Raw genomic sequence first — 25,517 nt, 5'->3', positions numbered from 1 at the left:
GAAGCAGCCCTGGCCGTGCTAATTTGTCCCTGGGGAGCTGAACGGCACCTGTGGTCCAAAAGTGGTTCAGGGCTTGTAGTTATTAGTGGACAGCTCTTAGAAGATGCAGAAGAAGACGAAGAGAAGGACGTGAAACTCTGGAGTATATCTGCAAGTGGTAGCAAGGTTCCACAGAAAACAAGCAAAACTTGCTAATGAAAAGGAAGCTGAAGAAAAAGCTCCAGTAAAGAAATCTATACAAGACACTCCAGCGAAAAAGGCACCAGATCAAACCAAAATGGAATAGATTCAAAACCATCAAACATCAGGAACAAAAGTCAAGAATCCTTCAAAACATACAGTAGCCTGCCAGACTCCTCTGTCCATGGGATTTTCCAGGCAACAATACTGGAGTGGGTTGCCATTTCCTTGTCCAGGGGACCTTCCTGACCCAGGGATCAAACCCCTATCTCCTGGATTGCAGGTGGATTCTTTACCGCTTGAGCCATCTAGGAAGCCCTCAAAACACAAACACTCACTCACAAACTTCCTAAAACACCAAAAGGATCTAGTTCTGGAGAAGACATTAAAGTAAAACTGCAGGCAAGTCTAGAAAAAAGCACGATGAACAGTCCTCATAAATTAAGACAGGGAGAGAGGAAAAAGAGACAGAGTCCAAGCTGAGTATCACTAGCAATTCAGACCAAGTTTTCTACTTTAACCTCAATTCCCTCTCCTGATTTACCCCCACCACCACCCACCAGGCTGGAAGCAATCTCACTCCTGCTTCATAAAGCACTTGTGTTTGATGGCTATGATTCAGCAAATCTTATACTTTGCTTTCTATTACTTATTCATTTGATTTATCTCTTTGACCATGTTTTAATCGCTTTTATATCTCCTTAGATGCTCAATAAGAATTTGAACGAATCAGAGGAAAAAACAGTTTTGTACATCAACAAACACTATCAGGTTAGTGAAAAGACAACTCACAGAATGAGAGAAAATATTTGTACATCATATATATGAATATTCAGAATACATTAAGAACTCTTACTCAACAATAAAAAGACAACCCAGCTTTAAAAAAAAAATGGGCAAAGGATCTGAATAAACAGTTCTCTAAAGAAAATATACAAATGACCAACACGCACATAAAGAGATATTCATCACTGGTCACTAAGGAAATTAAAATTAAAACCACAATGAGATACCACTTCACATGCACTAGGATAGCTATTTAAAACACTGAAGAAGAGAGAGGGAAACCCTCCCTCAGAGACTGCTAGTGGAATTTAAAATGGCACATCAACTAAAGTTAAAAATATGGAAAGTTCAACACTCTTCTTTAAGGAGACAAACATTCCGAGAACGTACTAAGCAGTAAAATCAAACACTTACTTGTTTTTTTTTCAGTTTAAGGATCTGCTGCTCTACTTTCGCAATTTCTCGATCTACACGATCCATACTCTGTATTAACTCTTCCTTCGAAAGTTTTGAAGGTGAAGCATTTTGATCATCCCCACATGGTTGCCCAGAGATTGGAGAGGAAGGAGCTTCATGTTTGACTCCAAATGCTGGGTCCTTTAAAGAAGAAAATCAAGAACAAATGGTTTCTCACTAAAGATCAATGTCAGTATCAAGAGTCTCTTAACGGGGACTTCCCTGGTGGTCCAGTGGCTACGACTCTGGCTCTCAATGCAGGGGGCCCGGGTTCAATCTCTGGTCGGGGAACTAGATCCCACATGCCACAACTAGAAGATCTCACGTGCTGCCACTAAGACCCAGTGCAGGCAAACAAATACATAAAACAAATAAAAATATTTTTAAAAAAGCACAATGGGTTCATTAAAAAAAGATTCTCTTAACTGAAAAAAAGTGCATTTTAAAACCTAGCAAAGCCATGTGTGCTCCCTTTCTACACAGTAGCCTATGGCAGCAATTTTCTCCCTTCTTCCCAGCCACCCTCCCTCTCTCTCACACACACACACTCACACACCACCAATGTTCACAGTTCAGACAAATCACTGAAGATCCTAAAAGCTATACGGATTGAGGTGTTTAAGTGGCCAACCAGCCTTTACTACAATACTGAGTGAGACATACAGAGAATTTCTGCAGAAATAATGATGCAATCACAACAAAGGAAGATGCCAATTCCTCAGCCATTTTGTTGTAATGTCACTCCAAAACGTCTGAACACACACACTCTGTGTGCCCACCCAACTTAACAGCTACAAATGGCCATTCCTATCAAAAGGTTTCAGGCTTTCCAAGGGCTAATACTGATGTACAGAAGTCTGGGGAATGACCTAGAACTTTTGTTGCTTTGATCACCCTCAATAAAGAGCAACTAAGCCTGCCCGTCTCACAGAACACGTAACATCTCTCCAGCCAAATGCACCTCCTCACTCCAGCTCCATACTGAGCAGGGACTACAGTAGACTGAAGGCCTCCACCCAAAACCTACCACCCTGCCAATACACACATGCACACTCGCACAGCCTACTCATCCCCAGTACAAGGTGAAGATGTGAGCAATACTGCAAAGCATATGAATTTCAGATTAAGACAATGGTTCTCTTAGGCTGTAAGAAGTCTAGAATAAGCACAGTTCATAAGACCAGAGGGCCCTCAATGTATTAAACAACAACTAAGTAACTGTGAGAAATCAATAGCTCTAACCAAGAATGCACTTAAATATATCCAGATAGTTGTTCCAAAACACCATGGAACAGAGATTAACTAAAACATAACATGTATATTCCTGAAAAATCTGATATTCTGTAACATAGCTAAATTAAGGCTTCTGGGGAAAATGGAATTATAGTTATTAAAACCTGTAAACTTTGCAAGCAGAGCATTAACAAAAGAGCAATTCTAATAAAATAATACTGTCAAAGCTCCAATACCATTTGCATTCAGACTACAGTCAATCCTTTGATAGCTGTAAACCCTGTAGTTTATGCCTCCTCTGTTAATCCTTCAGGTCATTTGCTTCCAGTTCAAAATAGCACACTTCATCATAATGTTAATAAAAATCAGATTTGCAGTATAAAGACTTTGCTGTTGTTTAGTCACTAAGTCATAGCTGACGCTTTGTGACCCCATGGACTGTAGCCCACCAGGCTCCTCTGTCCATGGGATTCTCCAGGCAAGAATACTGGAGTAGGTTGCCATTTCCTTCTCCAAGAGATGTTCCTGACCCAGGGATCAAACTCATGTCTCCTGAACTGGCAGGCAGATTAACCTTTAAAAACATAAAAGGACAGGAAAAAAGGTCTCACAGTTTCTTTTCAACATTCCAATCTTCATTAATTAGTTTAACACTGACAAGCAGAGCAGTTCTTGAATTCACTAAGCTAGCTACTACCTGCACTAAATGAAAACCACTGATAGATGCAGACTTTTCAAATCTTTTAAGGTCTTCATCTATCTAGAAGGCTAATTCCTAATTATGAAATCTTGATCTTGAGAGCTCTAAAACATTCATGTCCAACAATCATTCACCATGGATTTCCATGTTACATTAACATCATTCTCTTACATATGCGTATGAGATCATTTGTGTTGCAAACACATGTAATACCAAAACAGATTACATTTCGACTCAGAAGATTTTGAAAATCCTCCTCAGGTGATCTGTCTGACCTATGCCCTAACAACTACTATTACAGATCAATATTTCCCACTGACTTCATCTCTAGTTAAATATTTAACAAAAAACAAATTCCTGTTTACAGTGCCTATCATCTGACAGGCACTAGGCAGAAAGGTAAACAAAACAGGCTTGCCATCAAGGAGTTTCTAATTTTGTGCTGGGACATTCTGTTAGCTATTTGAGGGGGGAAAGTTAAATTTCTATCCCACATATCACAACGAAAGCCAAATAATATTTATATGAGATTTATTAACAAATCACAAGTAGCCTCAAACAAAAGGTATTCATATTATACTGAGTACAGGAAAGTCAACAGCAAAAGACATTAAAAAAAGATTGATGAATCAAAATAAAGAACAATTTTCTCTTTAACAAAATAGGAATAAATTTACAAGGCAAACGGGAAAAATAATTTGCACAACGTGAACTCTAACAACTCAACATAAAATAAAAAACACATCAACAGAAAACTAGGCAACATACGAAAAGCAATTCATAAAACAGGAAAAAAGGAAAAACAAATAAAAAATGTTAAATTTTAATAACAAGCAAATAAATGCAAGTTAAAAATTTATCATACTAACAATGATCTTTTTAAAGACAGTAAATATGGGGTTTCAGTACAGACACACAGCTACTGGGTGCCCTTACATCATGCTGTCAGCAGCAAGAACTGGTTTTCCACCTTTTCAGGGCAAACTGGATACACCCAGGAATACTTTGAAATACACTAACAGGAATTTACCTGAAGGAAGTAAATAAGAATGTAAACCAAAAAAATGAACCTAGGGAATCCCCTGGTGGCCCAGTGGCTAGGCCTCCACACTTTCTCTGCTGAGGATACAGGTTTGATTTCTTGGTTGGGGAACTAAGATACCACAAGCTGCACACAAAAAAGAAACGAACAAAATCAAGCTAAGAAAAATATGTCATTATTCTAATGAACAAGCAGGTAACCTACATATGTGACAAGTAAGTTATTTTATATCCATATATGGAGTATGACTGAAAATACAACTGTAAACTTGAGGACACAAAATGAACGCAGAACGTATTTAAGCAAAAATAAAGTCATACACAAAGCACAAAATAAGCACAATAAAATATGCACAATTATTAACGACAAACTGGTGAGACAAACTTTTTCCTTCAAGCTTATCCAATTTCATTCTTCTATAAGTGAAGAAAAAAAACAACAAATGCTAACCCTTTCAAAATCCCAACTTCTAAAATAAAAGGAAAGTCATGACTTACACCTTAGGCGGGAAAGAAACAGGACTAGGAATCACAGGTTATTAGTTTTCATTTCAACTCAGGAAACACTACCTAGGTCACTTAGTTTTTCTTAACATCTGTCTCTCTACTATAAAATGGAAATTAGCTATACTCTCGTCTAAAACAAATGGATGAAGTTTTAAGCTCTCTGCCAAAAAAAAATCTATAGCTATAAATTACATTTGTGTTCATTTATTCAGCCTTGCAAGAAGACCTTTATTCACTTCTTTCTTTCCTTCTTTGTTAAATGCTGCAAACATTCCCTATAAACCCACATGACTATAATACAGACATGGTGAGGTGGGTCCCAATATTCCTAGAAGCTTAGTTCATTTCTAGCTCATCACAAAGAGCTTTACCCACCCAACTTACTATTTTTAAAATTTCAAATTTACATAAGAGTTGAGAGACTAGTATAATGGATTCAATTACCCTTCATCTAGCTTCACTAATTGTAACATTTTGCTGTATTTGCTTGATCTCTCTGTATACATATACATATACCTACCTTTTTTCCCCAGTTGATCTATTTGAGAATAAAGTGCAAACATATTTATTGTTTTTTTTTTTTATTTAAATCACTATTCGCTCCATAAAAACTCAAAGAAAATGTGTGGGTATTCAGTTATCTGATATCAGGGTGGAAAGGGCCATTAGCCCTAAAGGTAAACAAACATTTTTGGAAAGAGATTTAAGAACAAAAAAGCAAAGATAAAGAGATATTAATATATGATAGTAAAAGGGTTAATACTTTCTGTTAAAAAAGCATTTTAATGAATTAGGTTATTCTTTCTAAAACAAATATTTATTCTGTACCTACTAAGTGCCAGGTAATTCCTGATCTGAAGATCTAATGACAAGCAAGATAGTTAAATACAATAAAATGAAAAGTATAATACAGAAACATGCACGTCACCAAAGAAAGGCAAGTAACAATAAACAAAAAAGGAAAAGAGGTATGATCTTAATAGAACATGCTTATAAACCCACAACACATATTGTTTGAAATATCCTGAGATCACTGGAAGGACTGATGTTGAAGCTGAAACTCCAATACTTTGGCCACCAGATGCGAAGAGCTGACTCATTTGAAAAGAGCCTGATGCTGGGAAAGATTGAGGGCAGGAGGAGAAGGGGACAACAGAGGATAAGATGGTTGGATGGCATCACCGACTCAATAGACATGGGTCTGGGTGGACTCCGGGAGTTGGTGTGGGACAGGGAGGCCTGGCGTGCTGCAGTTCATGGGGTCACAAAGAGTCGGACACGACTGAGTGACTGAACTGAACTGACTGCTGTTGTTTAGCCACTCAGTCATGTCCAACTCTTTTGCAACCCCATGAACTATAGCCCACCAGGATCCTCTGCCCATAGCATTTCCCAGGCAAGAATCCTGGAGTGGGTTGCCATTTCCTTTTCCAGGGGATCTTTTCCCAACCCAGAGATCGAACTGGCATCTCCTGAATTAGAAGGATTCTTTACCACTGAGCTACTGTCTGGAAGCCCGTCATGAGATTATAGCTCATATTAAAAGTAGTTATTGCTAAGAGAATAAAAATTTTTCTTTACAAAAATTATAAGCATACTTAAACCTTACCTAAAACATGTCTTCTCCCATGTAGTAAGTTAATAAACTGCAACTGAATTTAAGGGGATTATTTAAAATTCAATTTAAAAGAACTGTGACAGTCTTGAGTAGCTCTGACTACATTTTACAGCCCAGCAAGCTGGTACAAAATGCTTGAGAGTCATTCAATAGCAATTTTTCTTTACAGCAGTCCTCAGATTGTTTCTCATTTACCAAAGAGTCAAAAGTACTGACTTTAAAGTCTGGAGTATTAAGTTTGTGGCTTTTTAGTTTTGTTTAAACAAAATTTTTACTTTCCCACAGCACTAACCTTTGGTGAATGGAATAACTGGTTTTTCTTTTAGGCACTGTGCCTGAATATGGCTAAATACACATTTCAGACCGACAACTCCACAGGGTAAGAGAACAAATATTTACCTTCTTAGCATCTGCAGAAGACCTCAACCCTTCTGGCAATGTGTGCACTAAAGGTAAGACCGCAGCGCTGACCCGCTGGAAATGGGAATCAGAAAGCTGCTCCAAACGCGGTCTCTTGGAGTCCAATGAATCATGATCCCCTGGGGAAGGGCCTGGGTGAAACTGCTCATATCCAGTTCTCCTTTCTTGAGGCCTAACACACACAGAGAAAAGAATCACTCAAAAATGTTTAAGTAATGTACAACTTCCTGCTAATACCCCTGGTTGAACTTTGAAATGAATGAGCAGTTACACTTACTTTCAAAATGAAACCACCCCCACCCCAGGAGAACACATACCTCACTATTCAGTCTTATTAAAGTTCTGATTCTAACAGAAAAGTTTCTTCTTTTCTACTAGAAAAGGGGAGGTAGGAGTAGAGGTGGTAAAGTAGCAAAAGATGCAATAGAAGATTCAACTTGCAGAAAATTTAAAAGGTGCTAAAGAATTCCATAAAATAATTATTTTTAAACCCATGCCATAACAACTGAAGTAATATAATCTAGACTAGAAGAGCCATCCTTTTCAATCAATAATAAAAGCAAGAAGGGAAAAAAAAAATCTTTCAGCAACTGCCACGTGGAAAGATAAATGCCTTGAGTTGTGAGGTATTATCAAGACTTGAAAACAAGTGTCTTGAGTGGGAATACAATACTGCTTTGAACATGTAATTCTAACCCCAAAACATGCTTTCTGTCTAATTTCCCCAAGTACCTAAGTATCTTGAACGTCAGGAATCTGGTTTCAATTTCCTTACACGATATACTGTACAGAGTATTTACAAAGTATTTCCAGACGCGACATTTTACTTGTGGCCAAGGTTTAAATGAACATCTCACAAAACAACTTTCCATTTTGAAGTTAATCATGGGGTTTTGTTTTTAGTATAGGTGATAAAACAAACCCTGAGGTTGATAATTTCATTATACTTCAAAAATCTGAAATCTCATTCAAGACATAAGATCCCATTGTCTCCTTAAAATTCACAATATCACAAAAAATACTGCAATAGAAAGTTTCAGGAATAAGACAAGGAAGACAGTTTTAGCCACTTGTATTCAATATCACATTGGGAGTTCTTATCAGAATATTAGGCAAGAAAAATAAAGAAGCATCCAAATTGAAAAGGAAGAAGTCAAGTATTTCTATTCACAAATGATATGATCTCATATGTGGAAAACTCTCAAGAAACCACAAAAAATGTTAGAGCTAATAAATGAATAGGGTGAAATTATGAGATTAAAAAAAATCAACATGTAAAAATCAGCTGTATTTCTATACATTGACAATGAATAATCTGGAAATGAAATTAAGAAAACAATTCCACGCCCCCCCCCAAAAAAATTCCATTTATAATAGCATCCAAAAGAATAAAACAGGAGTGAATTACACCACGGAGGCCCAAGACTTACACACTGAAAAATCACAAAACACTGCTGAAAGAAATTAAGGAAAATTTAAATAGTAAGACATCCCATTTTCATGCACTGAAAGACAATATTGTTAAGATAACAATACTACACAAAGCTAAGTACACATTCAACATAATCTCCAGCAAAATCCCAACAGTTTTTTTTGAGACATTAAAAAAAAAAATCATAAAATTCATGGAGATGGGAATTCCCTAGTGGTCCAGTCGTTGACTCAGTGTTTTCACTGTCATGGGCCCTGGTTGGATCCCTGGTCAGGGAACTAAGATTCCACAAGACAGCTGGCTCAGAAAAAAAAAATTCATGTGGAATCTCAAGGGATTGAAAACAGCCAAAACTGTAGAAAAAATATAAAGTTGGAGAACTCACACTTTGCAATTTCAAAATTCACTACAAATATACAATAATCAAGAGCACGGTACAGCCAGAAGGGCAGACCTACAGACCAACAGAATACAACTAAGAACCTAGAAATAAACTCTCACATCTCAGTCAGCCTCACCAAGGCTGTCGAGACCCTCCCACAGGGCAAGGACAATCTCTGCAACAAAAAGTGCTGGAGAACGGAATTTCCACACGCACAACAATGAAGTTGGACTCACAATGGATTAAAAATCTAAAACTTAAAAACTCCTAGAAACAAAATATAGGGAAAATCTCCTGACTTTGGACTTAGTAGTGAATTCCTGGATATCACACCAAAGGTAAGGCAACAAAAGAAAAATGTAGACAATTGGACTTCATCAAAATAAAAAATTTTAGTACATCAAAGAACACTATCATGAGAATGAAAAGACAAACTACAGAATGGGAGGAGATATTTGAAAATCATGCATTTGATAAGGCTGCAGTATCCTGTCTGATGTCCACATTCCTTCTCCCCAGCTCGCTCTCTGACACATTCTCTCTGCTTCAGTCTATGCACCTCAAATCCACCCTCTACAGAGCAGCCAGGGGCAATCAGATAAAGGCCATGCTCCTCGATGCAGCACTGAAAACCAGGGCTGCTACTGGCCTACTTGGAGATTTTGTGTGGAACTTCTATAAGCAAATGCAACCCTCTGGGGCCCCTAGCTGCGTCCCCCCAACTGGGCACCACTGTTCAGGACACAATCCACAAAAGCTAACTTCCAAGGATCACATTTTACCTCCAGCCACTCTGCCTGGGAGACTGACCAAAGCCAGTGGGTGAGGTGTACCCACAGCTGGAGGAGAACTCCAGGAAGACAGGGCACAGGACAATAAGAAAAACAGTATTGAAAGCTCTCACTCCATCAAGAAATCAAACTATTCCCCATTTCAGCTTGCCAATTCTTTTTACAACAAAACTACTCATGCATAAATAAATACATAATTTACCATTTAAAATTTCAGAAAAAAATTTAAATGAACTATGAAAATCTTGGTGAAAACAAATACAATTTTTTGGGAGTTAAGCATGAAACACGCATCTTTAACAAAGTACTTACCTTTTAAAAACTAATACTGTATGATGGCGTGGCCACTTTGTACACAGTCTGGTAGTTTCCCAAATGGCAAACAAAAGGGGCCAGCACCTAATCCAGCAGTCCCACTCCTAGTATGTGACCAAGAAAAGGGGCATATGGAACTTCCCAGGTGGTGCTAGTGGTAAAGAACCTGCCTGCCACCGCAGGAGATGACGGAGACAGGGGTTTGATCCCTGGGTGGGGAAAATCCCCTATGCACCCCAGGATTCTTGCCTGGAGAATCCCATGGACAGAGAAGGCTGGTGGGCTACAGTCCATGGGGTCACAAAGAGTCAGACACGACTGAAGCATGCCCGTGGAGTATAAAGGGGTATATGCTGCTGCTGCTGCTAAGTCGCTTCAGTCATGTCCAACTCTGTGCGACCCCAGAGACGGCAGCCCACCAGGCTCCCCCGTCCCTGGGATTCTCCAGCCAAGAACACTGGAGTGGGTTGCCATTTCCTTCTCCAATGCATGAAAGTGAAAAGTGAAAGCGAAGTCGCTCAGTCGTTTCCGACTCCTAGCGACCCCATGGACTACCAGGCTCCTCTGTCCATGGGATTTTCCAGTCAAGAGTACTGGAGTGGGGTGCCATTGCCTTCTCCAAAGGGGTATATAGACAGCCACAGAAAAATCTGTGCTTGGATGTTCACAGTAATATTATTCACAACAGTCACAAAGTGCAAACAACTCAAATAGCTATCAACTGATGAACAGAAAAATAAAATGTAGTACTTCCAAACCAACCAAAAAAAAAAAAAAAAAACCCACCAGATTTCACACTAAAATATCTCTGCAGACTCTTAAATTTAAAATTGTCTACATTTTACTGACTTTCATCATTTATTAGTACCATCTTTAAATAGCTTTAAAGCAAATTTGTCAAATGGATTTTTTATTGTAATAAACCTTCACTTAGGGGTAATACAAAGTTCATAGTTATTTAAAATAATGGCCCATGAAGATCAATCAGAATTATAATTTATTGTGTTTATTCCCAGCTGAGGGAGACTCTTGTCCAAAACAAAATTAATTTCACTTAAATTTTAAAATGTATAAATATGAGTTGACCTCTGTGAATTTCTGATTCTCTGAAATTCTCTTTTACAGTATCAGAGAAATCTGATTCTCTGATTCTCTTTTATAGTATCTGAAACTACCTCAGTTGTTCTGTACCTACTTAATTAAACATCCAAATACTTTAGATGTTGTGTGTTAGTCGCTCACTCATGTTCGACTCTTTGTAACCCCACAGACTGTAGCCCACCAGGTTTCTCTGTCCACGGAATTCTCCAGGCAAGAATACTGGAGTGGACTGCGACTCCCTTCTGGGCTAATTTTTCCAGTGAAATCTAGAAAACATGATGAATGATATTCACACAGAAATAACTCTTTTTGTGAGTGCTGTGTTTATAAAATAATAAACATTTGCTAACAAAAAAATTCCAGGAATATATTAACAGAACTAAGTAGCAAATCACCCCAAATCCCACCACATAGCAATAGCTGTAATCAGGGGTGAGTTTCATTACCAGACATCCTTTATTTCTACATACAGATGTATGGACATACAGGTAAAAATAAAACAGAAGAATCACATAGAGTGTTTTTTAAATACAGAATATTTGGTTTATTTTTATACAGATACATATATGAGAAAAAATAAAATAAGGCTTAAAAATGGAAGGAATTACTACATTCCAGTTAAATATTCCTTTACTGCAAGAAATCAGTTCCTTAAAAATTCTTTCTACAGGGTGAAAGTGAAAAGGGTAAGGAAAATAATTATGAAAAGCACTGAAGAATTTTTTTTAACCCGTTTTCCTTTTTAGAAGTCATCAAATCACTCCAGGCACACTTTTCAAACACATATCTTTAAACATTCTCCCAATACTTATCGTATCTCTGATTTGGGGCACTTATATTATTTTACTTTGTCAAGATTTAGTACTAACATCTGCTAAGGAACCATGATTCCATGATTCCTGGAGATGTCTCATATGGAACCTCCACTTGAATGGGTTTATGGCTACTGTAATCCTTTGACCATGGCTTCCATTCCTTATTCAACTGGATTCCATCTCTGTGAAATTCTTCAAGAAGCTTTAAATACTCAGTGTTTTCATGTCTAAAAATGTCTGCCTATTGCTTTTAAACATGTCTGATATAATATTTTTGGATCTCAATTTCTTCTCCTCAGAACTTTGTAGCTATTACTCTGTCAGATTCTTTTCTCTTATTGAGGACTTGTTCTGCTTGCTGGATTCCTGATTATTTTACTTATCCTTAAACTTTAATAATAATTCAACCAGGATCTGTCTCAGTATTGACCATCCTGTGTAAATTTTTCCTGGAGCAAGGTATGTCCTATTAACCTACAGATTTCTTCCCTCATGTTAAAGGGGAAAAAAGGTGTTTTTTTTTTTTTTTTAATTATGAATATCATTTTCTTTCCCTTACTAGGTCCTCCACCTAGGAAACACATGTGCTTATAATATGTTGGATGATTTTAATTTGCCCTCCATATTTATCCACCTCTTTCTAATTGCTTTGATCTCTCTGTCCTTTTCTTCTGCCTTTACTGTGATCATCTCAAGACCTTTCTTCCAGAACAAAGGTCTGACTTTCAGCCACATCTATCTTATCCCTTGTTCCTTCTCACTTTATACACAGAATTTAAAATGTGGCCCTGGGGGCAAAGGAATGTCCAGTCTCGCTTTATCTGATACGGTTGTCTTATTTTTCTAAATACTTCATTATTAATTTTAAGTTCTTAAGTGCACAGCATTCATGGGGCATGTTCTTTGTTTTTTGTCTTCTTACACACAATGGTTTTTGTTTTTGGAACAGTGCACTGCTTGAGTCTTCCTTTCCAGGAGTATGCTTTCCTGGTTCATGGCATCCTTTACCCTCCTGCTCAGGTAGACTATGAGCAGCCTTACACAGACTCTCTCTGTGGTACAGAATGGGGGTGGGGGGTGGGGGTGCGGTTTCCTTGCTCATCTCCACCTTGCCTGGTATGCGTTTATCTACAGATGGAGGACTGGATATGGCTTTCTATATAATTCTCTACAGCCTAAGGAAACAAGAGAAATGGGGCGAGTCAGGGGAAAACTCAACTGGGGCTGTGATCCTTAGCCTTGGCTCCACCAGTCAGCCATGTAACCAGTTCTGAGGGCTCTGGCTCAGCACTTTGCAAAGTGGCACCTATAACTATCCTTACCACAGGATGGCATAATGAGGATTCCTAAGTCAACCGATCACATCACCACTTCCACTTGCATTTTCCCAAATCAGGGGGAATCATGAGAAATCCTAGGACTGTACTAACCTTTCTTTCTTCAACACTGCTTCTTTGACAGTAGAAGCAGGAATTAGGAGGCCAAGTTGTGCAAGATTCTTCTCATTCCTTCCTCGAATAACACTCTTCCAAGTTTATGGCAGTGGCTATATTCTTTCCTTCTTTATGTGCAGGGTGCATTTTTAGCCCTTTCTTAAAAAAAACTATCTTCGTATATTTGCTAGACAGCAGAGGAGAGTGATCTGATTTCTCTCCATAATCTTCGCCAAGAAATGCATTTTACAGTGATTTTAAACATGGCTGAATAATTTCAAACTTTTTACCATCTTAAAACCTAAACAATAAACATACTTTTTAAAATAGGAAATTAGGTTCTTTATAAAACTTCTAAAACGAGGACTCAAGAAAGGTGATTTACTAAAGACAGTTATTATATTTCAAGATACTTTAGATTAAGAGTGAGAATGGGAAAAAAAACATGGGGCGGGGAGGCGCGGAATTGAGTAAAAGACCGCAGAGACAGTAAGGACACTGGAGAGAATGAGTATCTGACATGGATGAGACCAACATCAGCTGACAAAATACCCACTATCCTTTGCAGACAATGCCTTGTTATCCTCATTTTTACAGGTAGAAATCTAAGGTCTGAGGAGTCTAAATCACTGACTAGCAACCCTGGCTGTGAATAAGAAAGACCTGGGCCTAATCCCCAAGACTAATTTAATTATTCTGAGATAAGACTGGGTATCAAGCTCTTCAATCTCCCCAGGTGCTCCTAATATGTAAGGTGAACAGAGAACACCAGCTTATACAATGTGACCAAGGCCCCAAGAGCTGACCAGGATTCAAATCTAGGTCTATTGGACTGCCCTCTGTACAGCATTAACTCTGAATTCTGGAAACAAGGTTTTAAGAATTTATAAACTATTATTGACAACTACTCCAAAAGGTCAACAAATATAAAAGCACTCAAAATACAACTGTAAATGACCGAGCACAATAAGACTATTAAGACTAAATTTAACACTGAATTGAAAGTAATAAAATAAATGACACACATGTGGAGTTTCCATATACTCCCCAAGTTCAGTCCTGGGTGAAAACACGAAAGAGAACCTGTTACCTGTCAGAACCCGGGTGAAACTCTGAAAGTAGGGAAGGCCTCCTGCGAAGCTGCTGCTGCTGCTGCTGCTGCTGCAAGAGCTGTGACGCCTGACTGACTTCAAGATGAGAAGAACGGTAATCAGGGACCGCAAATTCCTGGTAGTATAATAGTCACACGTTAATTATTAACCAACAAGCAAAAAGCATCATGCAGCCAAACCAAGGGCAAATGTACAAAGGCAGTTATGGTCCAATAAGCATGGGAAGAAGCAGCAATGGTGATTTCAATGCTTCACTGACCTAATTCTCTTCCCATAACCTAACCACAATTAATCAACATTAATTGTGTATCACTCAAAAGAATTCAAAATGAAATTTCGTGTTCAACCTGTGTTTGATTTATTCTTCTAATAACGAATCACAGTAACTCCTAATCTGTATTATTTACTTAGTAGGATCTCAAACCCATGTGTGCAATATGAAATCCTAAAAAGTATTCCTATCTTAAATTTAAAATGGATAAGCTGGAAGGGTCACAGAAGCCATCTAGTTAAATCCATGTATAGTGACAAGTGAAGAAACAGAGGTCCAGAGATCAGCATGCTAGTTAAGAGTAACAGTTTCCCTCATTCTAGGTGGGTGTTTTTATGTTTATCTTCCTATTTTTTGAACAACACATGTAAAGGGCAAATACAAGCAAAGACAGCACTGAGGAATTTTCTCAGAACACAGTAGAGCACAAAGATATAGGAATTACAGAAGAAAAGTTAGAAATCTCAGCTACAGTAAAAGGCTCTAACATTCAATATCCATCCACAGGTGAGAGGCAATATTCTAAGAAATAAAAAAGCAGCATTTCTCAGAAGTTAGAAAGGACTCAGTCCTCTCCTCAGGTTTCAAAGGGCCTAAGAGAAAAGTTGAGCATACTTTAAACATTAAACCAGAATGTTTTAAAATTAAAATTAAATTTAAAATTAAAATCAGAATTTTAGAAAAGCAATGATAGAGAGAAAACTATCAGTCATAAGACAGAAAAACTTGGTTTCCTACAAAGTAAGAAGGATCATAATTGAAAAAAGACTTCTCATCAGCAACACTGACTAGAACAAAACAGACAAATACATATTCCAAGTTCAGAGGAAAACAAATCTGGAACCAAATCACCAAGGGAGTTAGAGAATGATTTCCTGAAATATGAATTTGGGTTCCCTTAAGTGCTTGGCTGAATTCCAATCTGTAATGCATAAGGAGAGCACAGTCCTGTCTTTAAAAGGCTGGACCAAGAACAACTTCCGAAGAAAGAACTATTGGAATGATAAAACAAGCAATTCCCAGAGCTCCCATAGGGCCAGTAAGAGTGAAAGTCGCTCAGTCCTGTCCGACTCTTTGCAACCCCATGGTCTGGAGCCTGCCAGCCTCCTCTGTCCATGGAATTCTCCAGGCCAGAATACTGAAGTGCGTAGCCGTCCCCTTCTCCAGGGGATCTTCCCAACCCAGGGATTGAACCAAGGTCTCCTAGATTGCAGGTGGATTCTTTACCAACTGAGCCACCAGGGAAGCCCTACACATGGCCAGAACTCATTCAAATTTCCTCCAGCCAGTGACAAGAAACCTCACTGAATACAGAAGACATTTAGTAGATACCCCAGAAGAGAAAAGTTCAGAAGTGGAGAATAGGGTTTTCCTGGTGGCTCAGTGGCAAGGAAACCACCTGCCAATATGTAGGAGACAAGGGTTCGATCCCTGGTCTGGGAAGATCCCACATGCCCCAGATCAACTGAAACCCATGCACCACAACTATTGAGCCTGTGCTCTAGAGTCTGGGAACCACAACTGCTGAGACCTCATGCCCTAGAGCCCCTGCTCCACAACAAAGAACACTGCAATGAAAAGCCTGCGCACCACCACTAGGAAGCAGCTCCCACCTGCCACAACTAGAGGAAAGCCCACGCAGCATCAAAGACCCGGCAGAGCCCAAAATAAACAGATAAAATTAGTTTTAGTTTTTTTACAAAAAGAAAATACAGGGGGAGGGAACATTTCCCAAGCTAACACTCCTAACAGGCTGAATGCTGTCCTCTTAAGATCAGAAACCAGGCAAGAACGTCCACTCTCACCTTCTACTCAACATGGGACTCGGGGGGCTTGGGGCGGGCGGGGGGTGGGGTGGGGGGGCGGTGCGTCTAGCCAGTGCAATAAGTAAGAAGGAGAACAGATACCTAGTGTGGAAACAGAAAAGCAAAGCTGTCTTTATTCTCAGGTTACAGTATCATCTACACAGTTAATCCTGGGGCATTCATAAAAAAGCAGGAAGTAACAAGTAATTTTGCAGGATACAAAATTAATATACATAGCAGCAGTGAACTGAAAACTGAAATTTAAAAAGCAGTACCAGTTACAACCCAACAAAAATACTAAATATTTAGGAATAAATGTGACAAAAGAGGTTCATGATCTGTACACTGAAAACTAAGTGGCTACATACACAAATTGTGGTATATCCATATCCAGCAATAAAAAGAAATTACCAAGATGTGCCAGACACAGATATATTTCAAAAATATGAGACAGAAAAGAAGCCACTGACAAAAGCATTCATGTGAAATTCAAGACAAAGGGAATCTGTCATGATGGGAAGCAGATGGGTATCCTGGGAGCTGAGGTCTGTAGGAGGTGGGGGAGGGGGCCTGAGCTGGACAGGGAAAAAGGGAACTTCCTGGGGTGGCAGAAATGCTCTCTCTCTTCATTTTGGTGGTAGTCTTATAGGTGTATGAAGCTGTCAAAACGTACACATACAATGAAATGTTATTATATATAAACTAAACCCAAAGTTGATTTAAAAACAGCAGCAGCAACAATAAGCTAGGAAATCAGTAATCAGATGAACAGCATTGAGGCAGTAAGGACACACAACCCAAAGTCAACACCTAACCACGGTTAAGAACCTCAGCGAAGAGTAGAGAGTGACTTTCTCAACCAAAAAGGGCATCTGCAAAAAACGTGAAACTAAGGACCATTTCATCTCTTCCCATCTCTTTTTTTCAAAGCTTACACCCATGGCCCTGGCCTGCTCCAAGCTGGTAATTTCATCTTTTTCACAAGGTAAAATAATCACACAAACTCATCTTCCTACTATCAAATCTCTCAAGAAGGTAGAAGTTCTTTAATAGGTCACAAATAATACCAGTAGCTACATGAACACACACATAGAAAATCTAAGCTCAAGACCTGGCTCTCACTCAAGACACCAAGTCTTCCATCCAGCTTAATGCTCAACGAGAACCTGGCACATAAACATAGGTCTTAACTTAGAAACTCTAGGTCATTGACACTCTATCAACAACTCCTACCATCAGAAGCAGAGACATGGCCAACTCCTGGAATCTGGCATAAAGCCACACTAAGAAGATAAATATAATTAATCCTTAACCTTTGAGAATGGTTCCTGCCATTAAATATATACACACACACACACACACATATATATAATTGTGTTTGGTTTCTGATCAACAAATGTATTACATAGGAAAAGTAGAGAGAAACATAGAATACATGTGCAGTTTGCGTGATGTCTGTTCCTTACCTGCTGGTGGCGGGTGCTGGGAAAGGTGTACTGAACAGAGTGGGGAGGATACCGACTTTGTTCTGTGCTGAATGCTCCTTGGTTGGGAGGATAACCTGAACTTGACATTATCAGTACGGATGTCCTCACCAGGTTGTGAGATCAAGTGCAACAAACAATCATGCTTCTAGGAAATCACCTGTACAGGATGGGGAAAAAACAGAAATGATAAGAACTAACTCACCAAGAGTGCTTCTAATAACTTATAACCATAGCTGCATAAACAAAACCACTATTATCAGTAAAAGCTTTCTCCCGTATATTAATACTTACTCAATATAACAGAAGTTACAAGGGCTTTAAAACCAGAAATGGGTCTTTTCCTCTATACTGAGAAGAAGGTTTTTTAACATATCACAAATAAAACCAGTAGCTACATAAAGTGAACACATAAAATCTTAGCTCAGGAGCCAGCACACAGCAGCAGCTCAGTAAATACCTTTCTTTCAATAATTACCTGAGACACAAATATTAAACATTACAAAAACAAAAATCTATGGCTGTAAAACTGTAAAAAGTCAATTATTAAAAGGATTCAGGAATAGTTACAAGGTTAGGTGTTTGTGCAGAGGAAATATTGTCTTTATTCAATAATCTGGCCCCAGAATGACAGCCTAAGAAGACACTAGGGATAGAAACGCTTTCAAGGAAGAAAAACGAGAGCCTATCACTTCAAGAAAACTACTGCCCCTTTTTTTTTTAAATTAGAGTTTCAAAAAAACCTGTATCCGCCACCATTAGCCTAGCAGCTTCCCCACATTTAAAGACTTTTCCAGCAAGACTGGTGGTGATATTAACAAATGTTGAGGTTTTGATATTACACAATGAAATTTAAAGATCTGCATAACTCAATGAATCAATATTTTCCAAATGACCAATACAGAATTATAAGATTATGCATAAATAAAACATTTTAAGTCAAAACATTTTACCACAATAAGTTGCAAGACAAACCAATAAATGTTTAATGTGACAGAATATGAAAGGTTTACTGATATGGCTGCAAATTCTACACAGTAATAAACCTTACCACTTGTCTGGTTTGGGTATGATATCAAAGAATACCCACAGTTATCTTAAAAGGCTATCAAAATACCCTTCCCTTTTCCAAATACATATCTATATGAGGCTAGCTTTTTTTCATAAGCTTCCATCAAAACAAAGTATCACAGGACTAAAACACAGAAGAAGAAATGAGAATCAAGCAATCTTCTTTTCAGATACTGAAGAAGTCTGCAAAAATGTAAAACAATGTCACTCTTCTCAAACTTTGCTTTATTTTGGAAAATACATTACATTAACATTTGGGCTTATATTATTTTTAAATAAATATCTTTTGAATTTCCCCATTTTAATAGCTAATATGGTAAATATCAACATATATAATCCACATAAGCAAAAGCTCTTTGGAGTCCCAAGTAATCTTTATGGGTATAAAAGGAGTCTTGAGACCAGCAAGTGTGATGGTCGCTGGCCTAGAGAATTAGGTCGTCTCCAGACAGACTGACAGCCACAGATGTGGGTCGCGCCAGGTCCCTGACTCCTCCTAGAGGCCCTGGCCCTGTCAAAGTGTGGCTTCAACCCAATGTTTGTGTCAAGTGAACCACTCTATGGGGCAGGGTTGTACCAATCAGATTCCCCTCCAGGTATCTGAACTGAGAAGGTCAGTTATTGCCAAGTGGTCAGAGTGGGAGTGAAGATGAGCCAAAGGACATGTCAGAGCAGTTGGAGAGGAGCGGAGGACGTCAGCCTAGACACGGGCCAGAACAGGATGCAAAGAGCAGGGGTGCCCCTGAGACACACCAGGAACTGCCTCTGACACTGTGTTCCAGAATCAGCTCCCAGGAGGAGGTACTGTGCTTCTTTCCTTCTCCCCGGATTCCTGTTCAACTGCCTACGTAGTCTCACAGTGAGTCCTCTTTGCTTAATACAGGTGGAATAAGTGTTTACATCTTAATATCACAAGATCTCAAGTCCCCAAATAACTACACAAACCTTGGAATACTCTAAATGTAAGGTCCATCAACTGATGAGGAACTGATAGATAAAATCGGGTATATTCACAAAAGGGATTATTATTCTGCCATGAAAAAAAAAAACAAAGCATGATACATGCTATAGATTGAACAAACTCTGAAACATAACGTTAAGTATAAGACACCAATCATCAATGACTGTGATTCCTTTCATATGAAAGTCCAGAACAGCCAAATCTATAGTGACAGAAAGTAGATTAGTGGCTGCTTAGATATACTGAGATATATATATAAGAAAATAAGAAAAAATGATCACAACAGAAATATAAAACATGAGAACATGATAGAATTATGGGATTAACAAAAGAAATAAAATTAATGAAGGCAATCTGAATAAAGATAAGAAAAGTAAAAAACAAATTGGCAAAATATTTAAAAAAATAATGCCCAGTGTTGGTGAGGGTTTGGAGGAAAAGGTAGTTTCACAACATGACTGGTGTGTTGGTAAACTGGGTACAGATTGCTTTCTAAAGAAGAACAGCAATTTGTGCAGTATCAGCCCTGAAAATATGCACATTCTCTACCACAGCAACTCGGCTTCTAGGAATTCTTTTGGTTATTCAATAGACATATCCAAGATGAATGCTTGAGGCGGTTTCTCAAGGAGCTGCCCTAAATATACAAGAGCTTAGAAAATTGTTTTGTAAGAAGTTTAACTAATGAGGGACTTCCCTGGTGGTCCAGTGGTTAAGAATCCTCCTTGCAATGCAGGAGAAGCAGGTTCAATCCCTAGTCAGGAAACTAAGATCCTACATGCCGCAGGGCTACTAAGCCCACATGCCTCAAATAGAGCCCACCTGCTGCAACTGCAGAGAGAGCGCGCCACAACCAAGACCTGACACAGTCAAAAATAAGTATTTTTTAAAGTTTAGCTAATGAAAAATTTTACTTACGTGCACAAAAACGTTCTTATAAAAGAGAACATTTTGTTTTATAAAAGTATAATTTACATACACCACTACCACTTGATTTTTCATGTATGTCTATCATATCTTCACAAGAATTTAAGGCTAAAGGCAGAAACATCATGTACATATTCAGCAAACATTTACTGAGCTGTATACTCTGTCTGTCAACACTGCTCTAAATGCGGGCACAGAACGGGACCAAGACAGGCATCTTATTTTGAGGAGACACAGACACGAAGTAACCACAAACACTATGATAAAGTGTTATAAATAAGACAGGATTGGAGAAGGGGAAGGGAGACATGCCTGGCAGGTAAAAAGCCAGGATGATCACATGCCCCAATTTTCTGAAACACCCAATTTACAACTACTGTCCCCGTGCAGTTATTAACCATGTTCCATTTCCCTCTCAAGACTGTTCCAGTTTGGGTAACACATTATATTCTAAGATGACTTTTGAGCCCAAGCCTTGAAAAGACAAGAGCATTCAGTGGAGAGAAACTAGAGAAACCCTAAGGCAAAGTGAGGAGGCAGAGGAAGAGGGAGGGAGAAGGTGACCGAGGCCATGGGGTTCTGCTGGCCATGTGTGTGACCTGCATGGTACAAACATTTTCTTTTGGCCTTCCCAACTCATTTCATCTTTCCGAAGACCTTTTCTACCCCAAATTTTAAAAATATTCTTCTATATTCCCCTCTTACACTTTCTTAAAGCTTTTAAAAATACATTCATGCTCCTTAATCATCAGAATGGGTCAGAAGACGGCAAAAGCCAGCTGATTGCTTCCTGCCTGCTCCCGCCAAAGTCCAAGGCACAAAAGTTAGAAAATCTAAGAATCGGGAGGTTTTCAGGTTTACCCAACTAACACTGATTTTTACAGATAAGGAATCTGAAAGCACAGAGAAATTTTAAAATTTCTCTATATCACAATCATCTATGGCAAAAATGGGAGAAGCTAGTGTTTCCTGTGACGCTGTGCTGCTTTCTCACAGGGAGTGAGCTACTCTGAGGAGCTGAGATAGATAAGACCACCCTCAAGACCACCTGGGCAGCGCTCTCCTCCGATACACCTGCACTTGCCAGTGGAAGGGGAAAAGCCAGCCAGGGACAGGGGAGGTTGTTTTGGTTTTGTTTTGGGGAATATATATTATATGCATGATCTCAGAGTTTCTCAAAGTACCACAGAATACAGAGGGGAAAATCTTCTCACCCCTGTCCCCAGCCTCTACTCAGTTCTCTTCCCAGAAGGCAACCAAAGTTGGTAGTTTCCAAAGTCTCCTTTAAAAATGCCTACACACACACTTTGCCCCCTACATAAATGGGACCTTGGTGGATATGTAACTGTCCAATATCTTGCTCTTATTACATAAGATCTTAACACATCTTGACAATCATTTTCATGAGTTCATAAAGACCTTCATTCTTTCTATTGCTGTAATGCATTTCACTGTATGAATGTTCACAAACATTTTATGTTTTCCAAGTAATTCTGATCTGCACCCCTGCTTATGAGATCTGAGGTCTCTGAGCTCTCCTTCCAACTCAGACATCCCAAGCAAATAAAGCTATAAATGGAATGGAGACGCAAAAGGAAAGATCTTAGCTCAAGGTCATCCAAACTTTTTTCCAACAATGGCTTACATGACGAGAAATCTATGCTGTATGGTGTTGTTTTGAAGTTGTTTTGTTTTAATTTCCAGCAATGCTGAGTCCTGAGTACAACACATACTCAGATGTATATAAAATAATTGGTCTGTGTTTCCCTTTTATCATAACCAATCCTTCGTGACATCCTAGTTTTCTGATGTGGTTTTAGTGAAGTTTAACTTGAAATACTTTAAAGATAAAGTCAGTTACTATCGACCCAACACAGGTGGGTAACAGAACACCAGCAAAGCTAGAGATCAGCCCTTACCGGATACAAATTTACGGGTCAAACGGGCCCCACCTCTGGTCACAATAATTGCAATTTGCAGCCTACTATGAGCTGACCTCCTTCCTCAAAACTGATCCATGAGATGTACAGCAATAGTTCAGACCTTTTGTTTTTTAACCAGCACTATCTCCTCAAAACCTTACATGGAAGCCAAACGTATAAAATACCCAAAGAAGAAATACTCAGATTCAGAGAGAACAGGGAAACTAGGTCTCTTTTCAGCCTCCTCATCCCCGTCCTGCCTCTGACCCTCACTCCAGTCCTGGCTCACCAAGACACCTTCCACAGAACACTGACAGTTTGCAAACAACTGAAATAAAAGAATCTGGCTGAAGGGGAAGGGAAAACCTTAAATGGCAGTTTCCAATTTTAAGCTCAGTTCCTAGCTTCAAAACTCTAACTCAGTTACATGCTTAATTCATGGACTGTAAAAATTCTGTGAAATATTTAAGAAACCTGGTCAAGGTTTTATGTGCAACTCCCTCATATCAATACATTTAATTGTATTTTAGGGTGAAAATAAAACTAGATGTCACTGTGTAAGTGACAGAAGCACATTTTATCTGAATTTTAGAGAGAAACTTAGAACTAGCCTCCAATATTTCACAAACAGGTAATAAAATACAGTAAAATGAAGTCAGTCTATTAAATTTCCTTTGAATCTTCCCATACTAATGTAATAAAGACACACACTCACAAACACAAAAATTGACTCAACAGGAAACTTATCTTGCAAAATTAGATTTCAAATGCAACCCTAAAAAAAAAAATTTCCTTCTCCCCAGGAACTCCTGGCTTTTGGCCTACAATCTTTGCATAACCAAAACGTACTTGGATAGGTTTTCAAGGTGGCCTCGGCTATCTTGGAAAAAGTGCTAAAAATATACCTCGCTGTGGCAGGACTGCAGACGCCTCTTCAGATGAGCAAGAACGTCTTCACCAAGAGTCACAACAGAGGTGAAGTCCGTATTTCACCAAAGCAGATAAAGGACCCTATAACATACACAATTCAATTTTCTTTTAAAGGATCAAATAACACTTTCTGATACAAAAGTGTGGCAGGGGAATGACCTCTATGACACCACAGACGCCGATTCTAAACTGAGGTAAATCAGGTATCACTGATTCTCACAAAGCAGCTCAGCTCAGCCCAACTCCAAATGCACATTAGGCAAGGAGAGGCTAAGATGGCCCCCTGAGGTACCCAACTACCTCTGAGAAAGCCCATCTGAGCCTATCTCTGGTCCAGCCTCCAGGAGAGAAGATAGCTAGAAACCATCCCAGTGAGCTCTGTCATTGGTGCCCAACCAAACAGGATTTCTCCTGTAAAATAATCTAGAACATTCTTCCTTCTAGGGAAAGAAGCTACTCTAGGGGAATGCCATTGACAATCGTGTTTTATTTTTGGCCTCTCTGACATAATGACATCTCACCTGAAGACAGATGAAGGGGAGCTAAAGCAAAAGACCTTTTAGTTTAGACTACCCTACGCCCAATAAAGTAGGGCACTGAGAGGAACGCATTAATATGGGCATAATCATTTCATTAATCTTAGATTCCAGATGTTCAATAGGTAATTCTGAAATGAAAACACCACCACTACTCTATCCCTACCAAGGCGAGAAGGGAGAAGGTTCCCCAGACAGTGAGCGGCAGGAGACAGCACTGGGGAGCTGAGGACTCTGCCATGTGGCTGCACTGTACTGACCTAATTCTCTAAATTGACAACATTCACTCCTGCCGTGAAAATTAATATATTTCAAAGTCAAAATGGACAACTATTTGCAACCCTCTCCTCCATTAACACAAAGAACAGAGGTTTGAGATTAGACGCTTTCACTTTAGCTGCTTGACCAGGATTAATCAAGACAACTCTCAAGGAGAGTAATAAGGTGGCCACTTACCAAGTCTCTGTTGCATCGCAGGCAGAGAACTAGCAGTGGCGAGCATGCGCTCACCTAAACCACAAGCTCCACGATTCTCCTGAGTGAAGCTCTGGCGAGGCTGAGGAGCTTCCCCGAGACAGTTTCCTATCTCAGGGTGATCTTAAAGATCCCGTTTTTTTGCTGCCTCCCACTAAGAGAGGCTGTAAAGGTTAGGAAGCAACACAAAACAGGGCTAACAAACAACTTCTAAGGTAGATACTAAAAGAAAGTAGGGTAAATGAGAAACTGACTTAAATGTACTGCTGCTGCTAAGTCGCTTCAGTCATGTCCAACTCTGTGCGACCCCATAGACGGCAGCCCACCAGGCTCCCCCGTCCCTGGGATTCTCCAGGCAAGAACACTGGAGTGGGTTGCCATTTTCTTCTCCAATGCATGAAAGTGAAGTTGCTCAGTCATATCCGACTCTTAGCAACCCCATGGACTGCAGCCCACCAGGCTCCTCCGTCCATGGGATTTTCCAGGCAGGAGTACTGCAGAGGGTTGCCACTGCCTTGTCCGTAAATGTACTGAATTCTATACCAAAAAAAAATGCAAACAAAAAATAAACAAAACCAGAGACCTGTGAAGGTAGCGGCCATCTCTTCTTCTCCCACATGGCTCCCCACCTAACTTCTTTCTTAGCTCTCAACACACTCACTCCAACAGCAAGTCCTACCCTTCCTTCATGCCCCCACCCACAGCCTCCCAAGATTCTCCAGCCCCACTACCCCCAGTCTCATCCTAACCAGACTTCCCACTTCAACACTTTCTCCACTCAAAAAGCCAAATGTCAAAAAAAAAAAAAAAAAGC

At 39.2% G+C, this 25,517-nt stretch overlaps 1 protein-coding gene across 28 annotated transcripts in view; it reads right to left on the bottom strand.

Moving 5' to 3' along the window:
* The window catches only part of NCOR1 (nuclear receptor corepressor 1), a 115,654-nt gene that overhangs the window by 81,338 nt on the left and 8,799 nt on the right, over positions 1–25,517 (bottom strand). For 27 of the 28 annotated variants that reach the window (XM_061389732.1, XM_061389739.1, XM_061389731.1 and 24 more), the window contains exons 2-5: positions 17,865–18,042; positions 14,301–14,437; positions 6,921–7,113; positions 1,381–1,563 (exon numbers count right to left, since the gene is read on the bottom strand). In XM_061389732.1, coding sequence (XP_061245716.1) covers positions 1,381–1,563; positions 6,921–7,113; positions 14,301–14,437; positions 17,865–17,972 — 621 coding nt within the window. In that variant the 5' untranslated portion in view covers positions 17,973–18,042. Of the gene's footprint in view, positions 1–1,380; positions 1,564–6,920; positions 7,114–14,300; positions 14,438–17,864; positions 18,043–23,668; positions 25,024–25,517 lie in introns of those variants that run through there. The other variant, XM_061389734.1, reaches the window with a different exon arrangement.

Source organism: Bos javanicus, chromosome 19, assembly GCF_032452875.1.
Source record: "Bos javanicus breed banteng chromosome 19, ARS-OSU_banteng_1.0, whole genome shotgun sequence".
Taxonomy (NCBI): domain Eukaryota; kingdom Metazoa; phylum Chordata; class Mammalia; order Artiodactyla; family Bovidae; genus Bos; species Bos javanicus.
The sequence above is the reverse complement of the archived record's forward strand: the minus strand, read 5'-3'. Positions and strand labels throughout refer to the sequence as shown.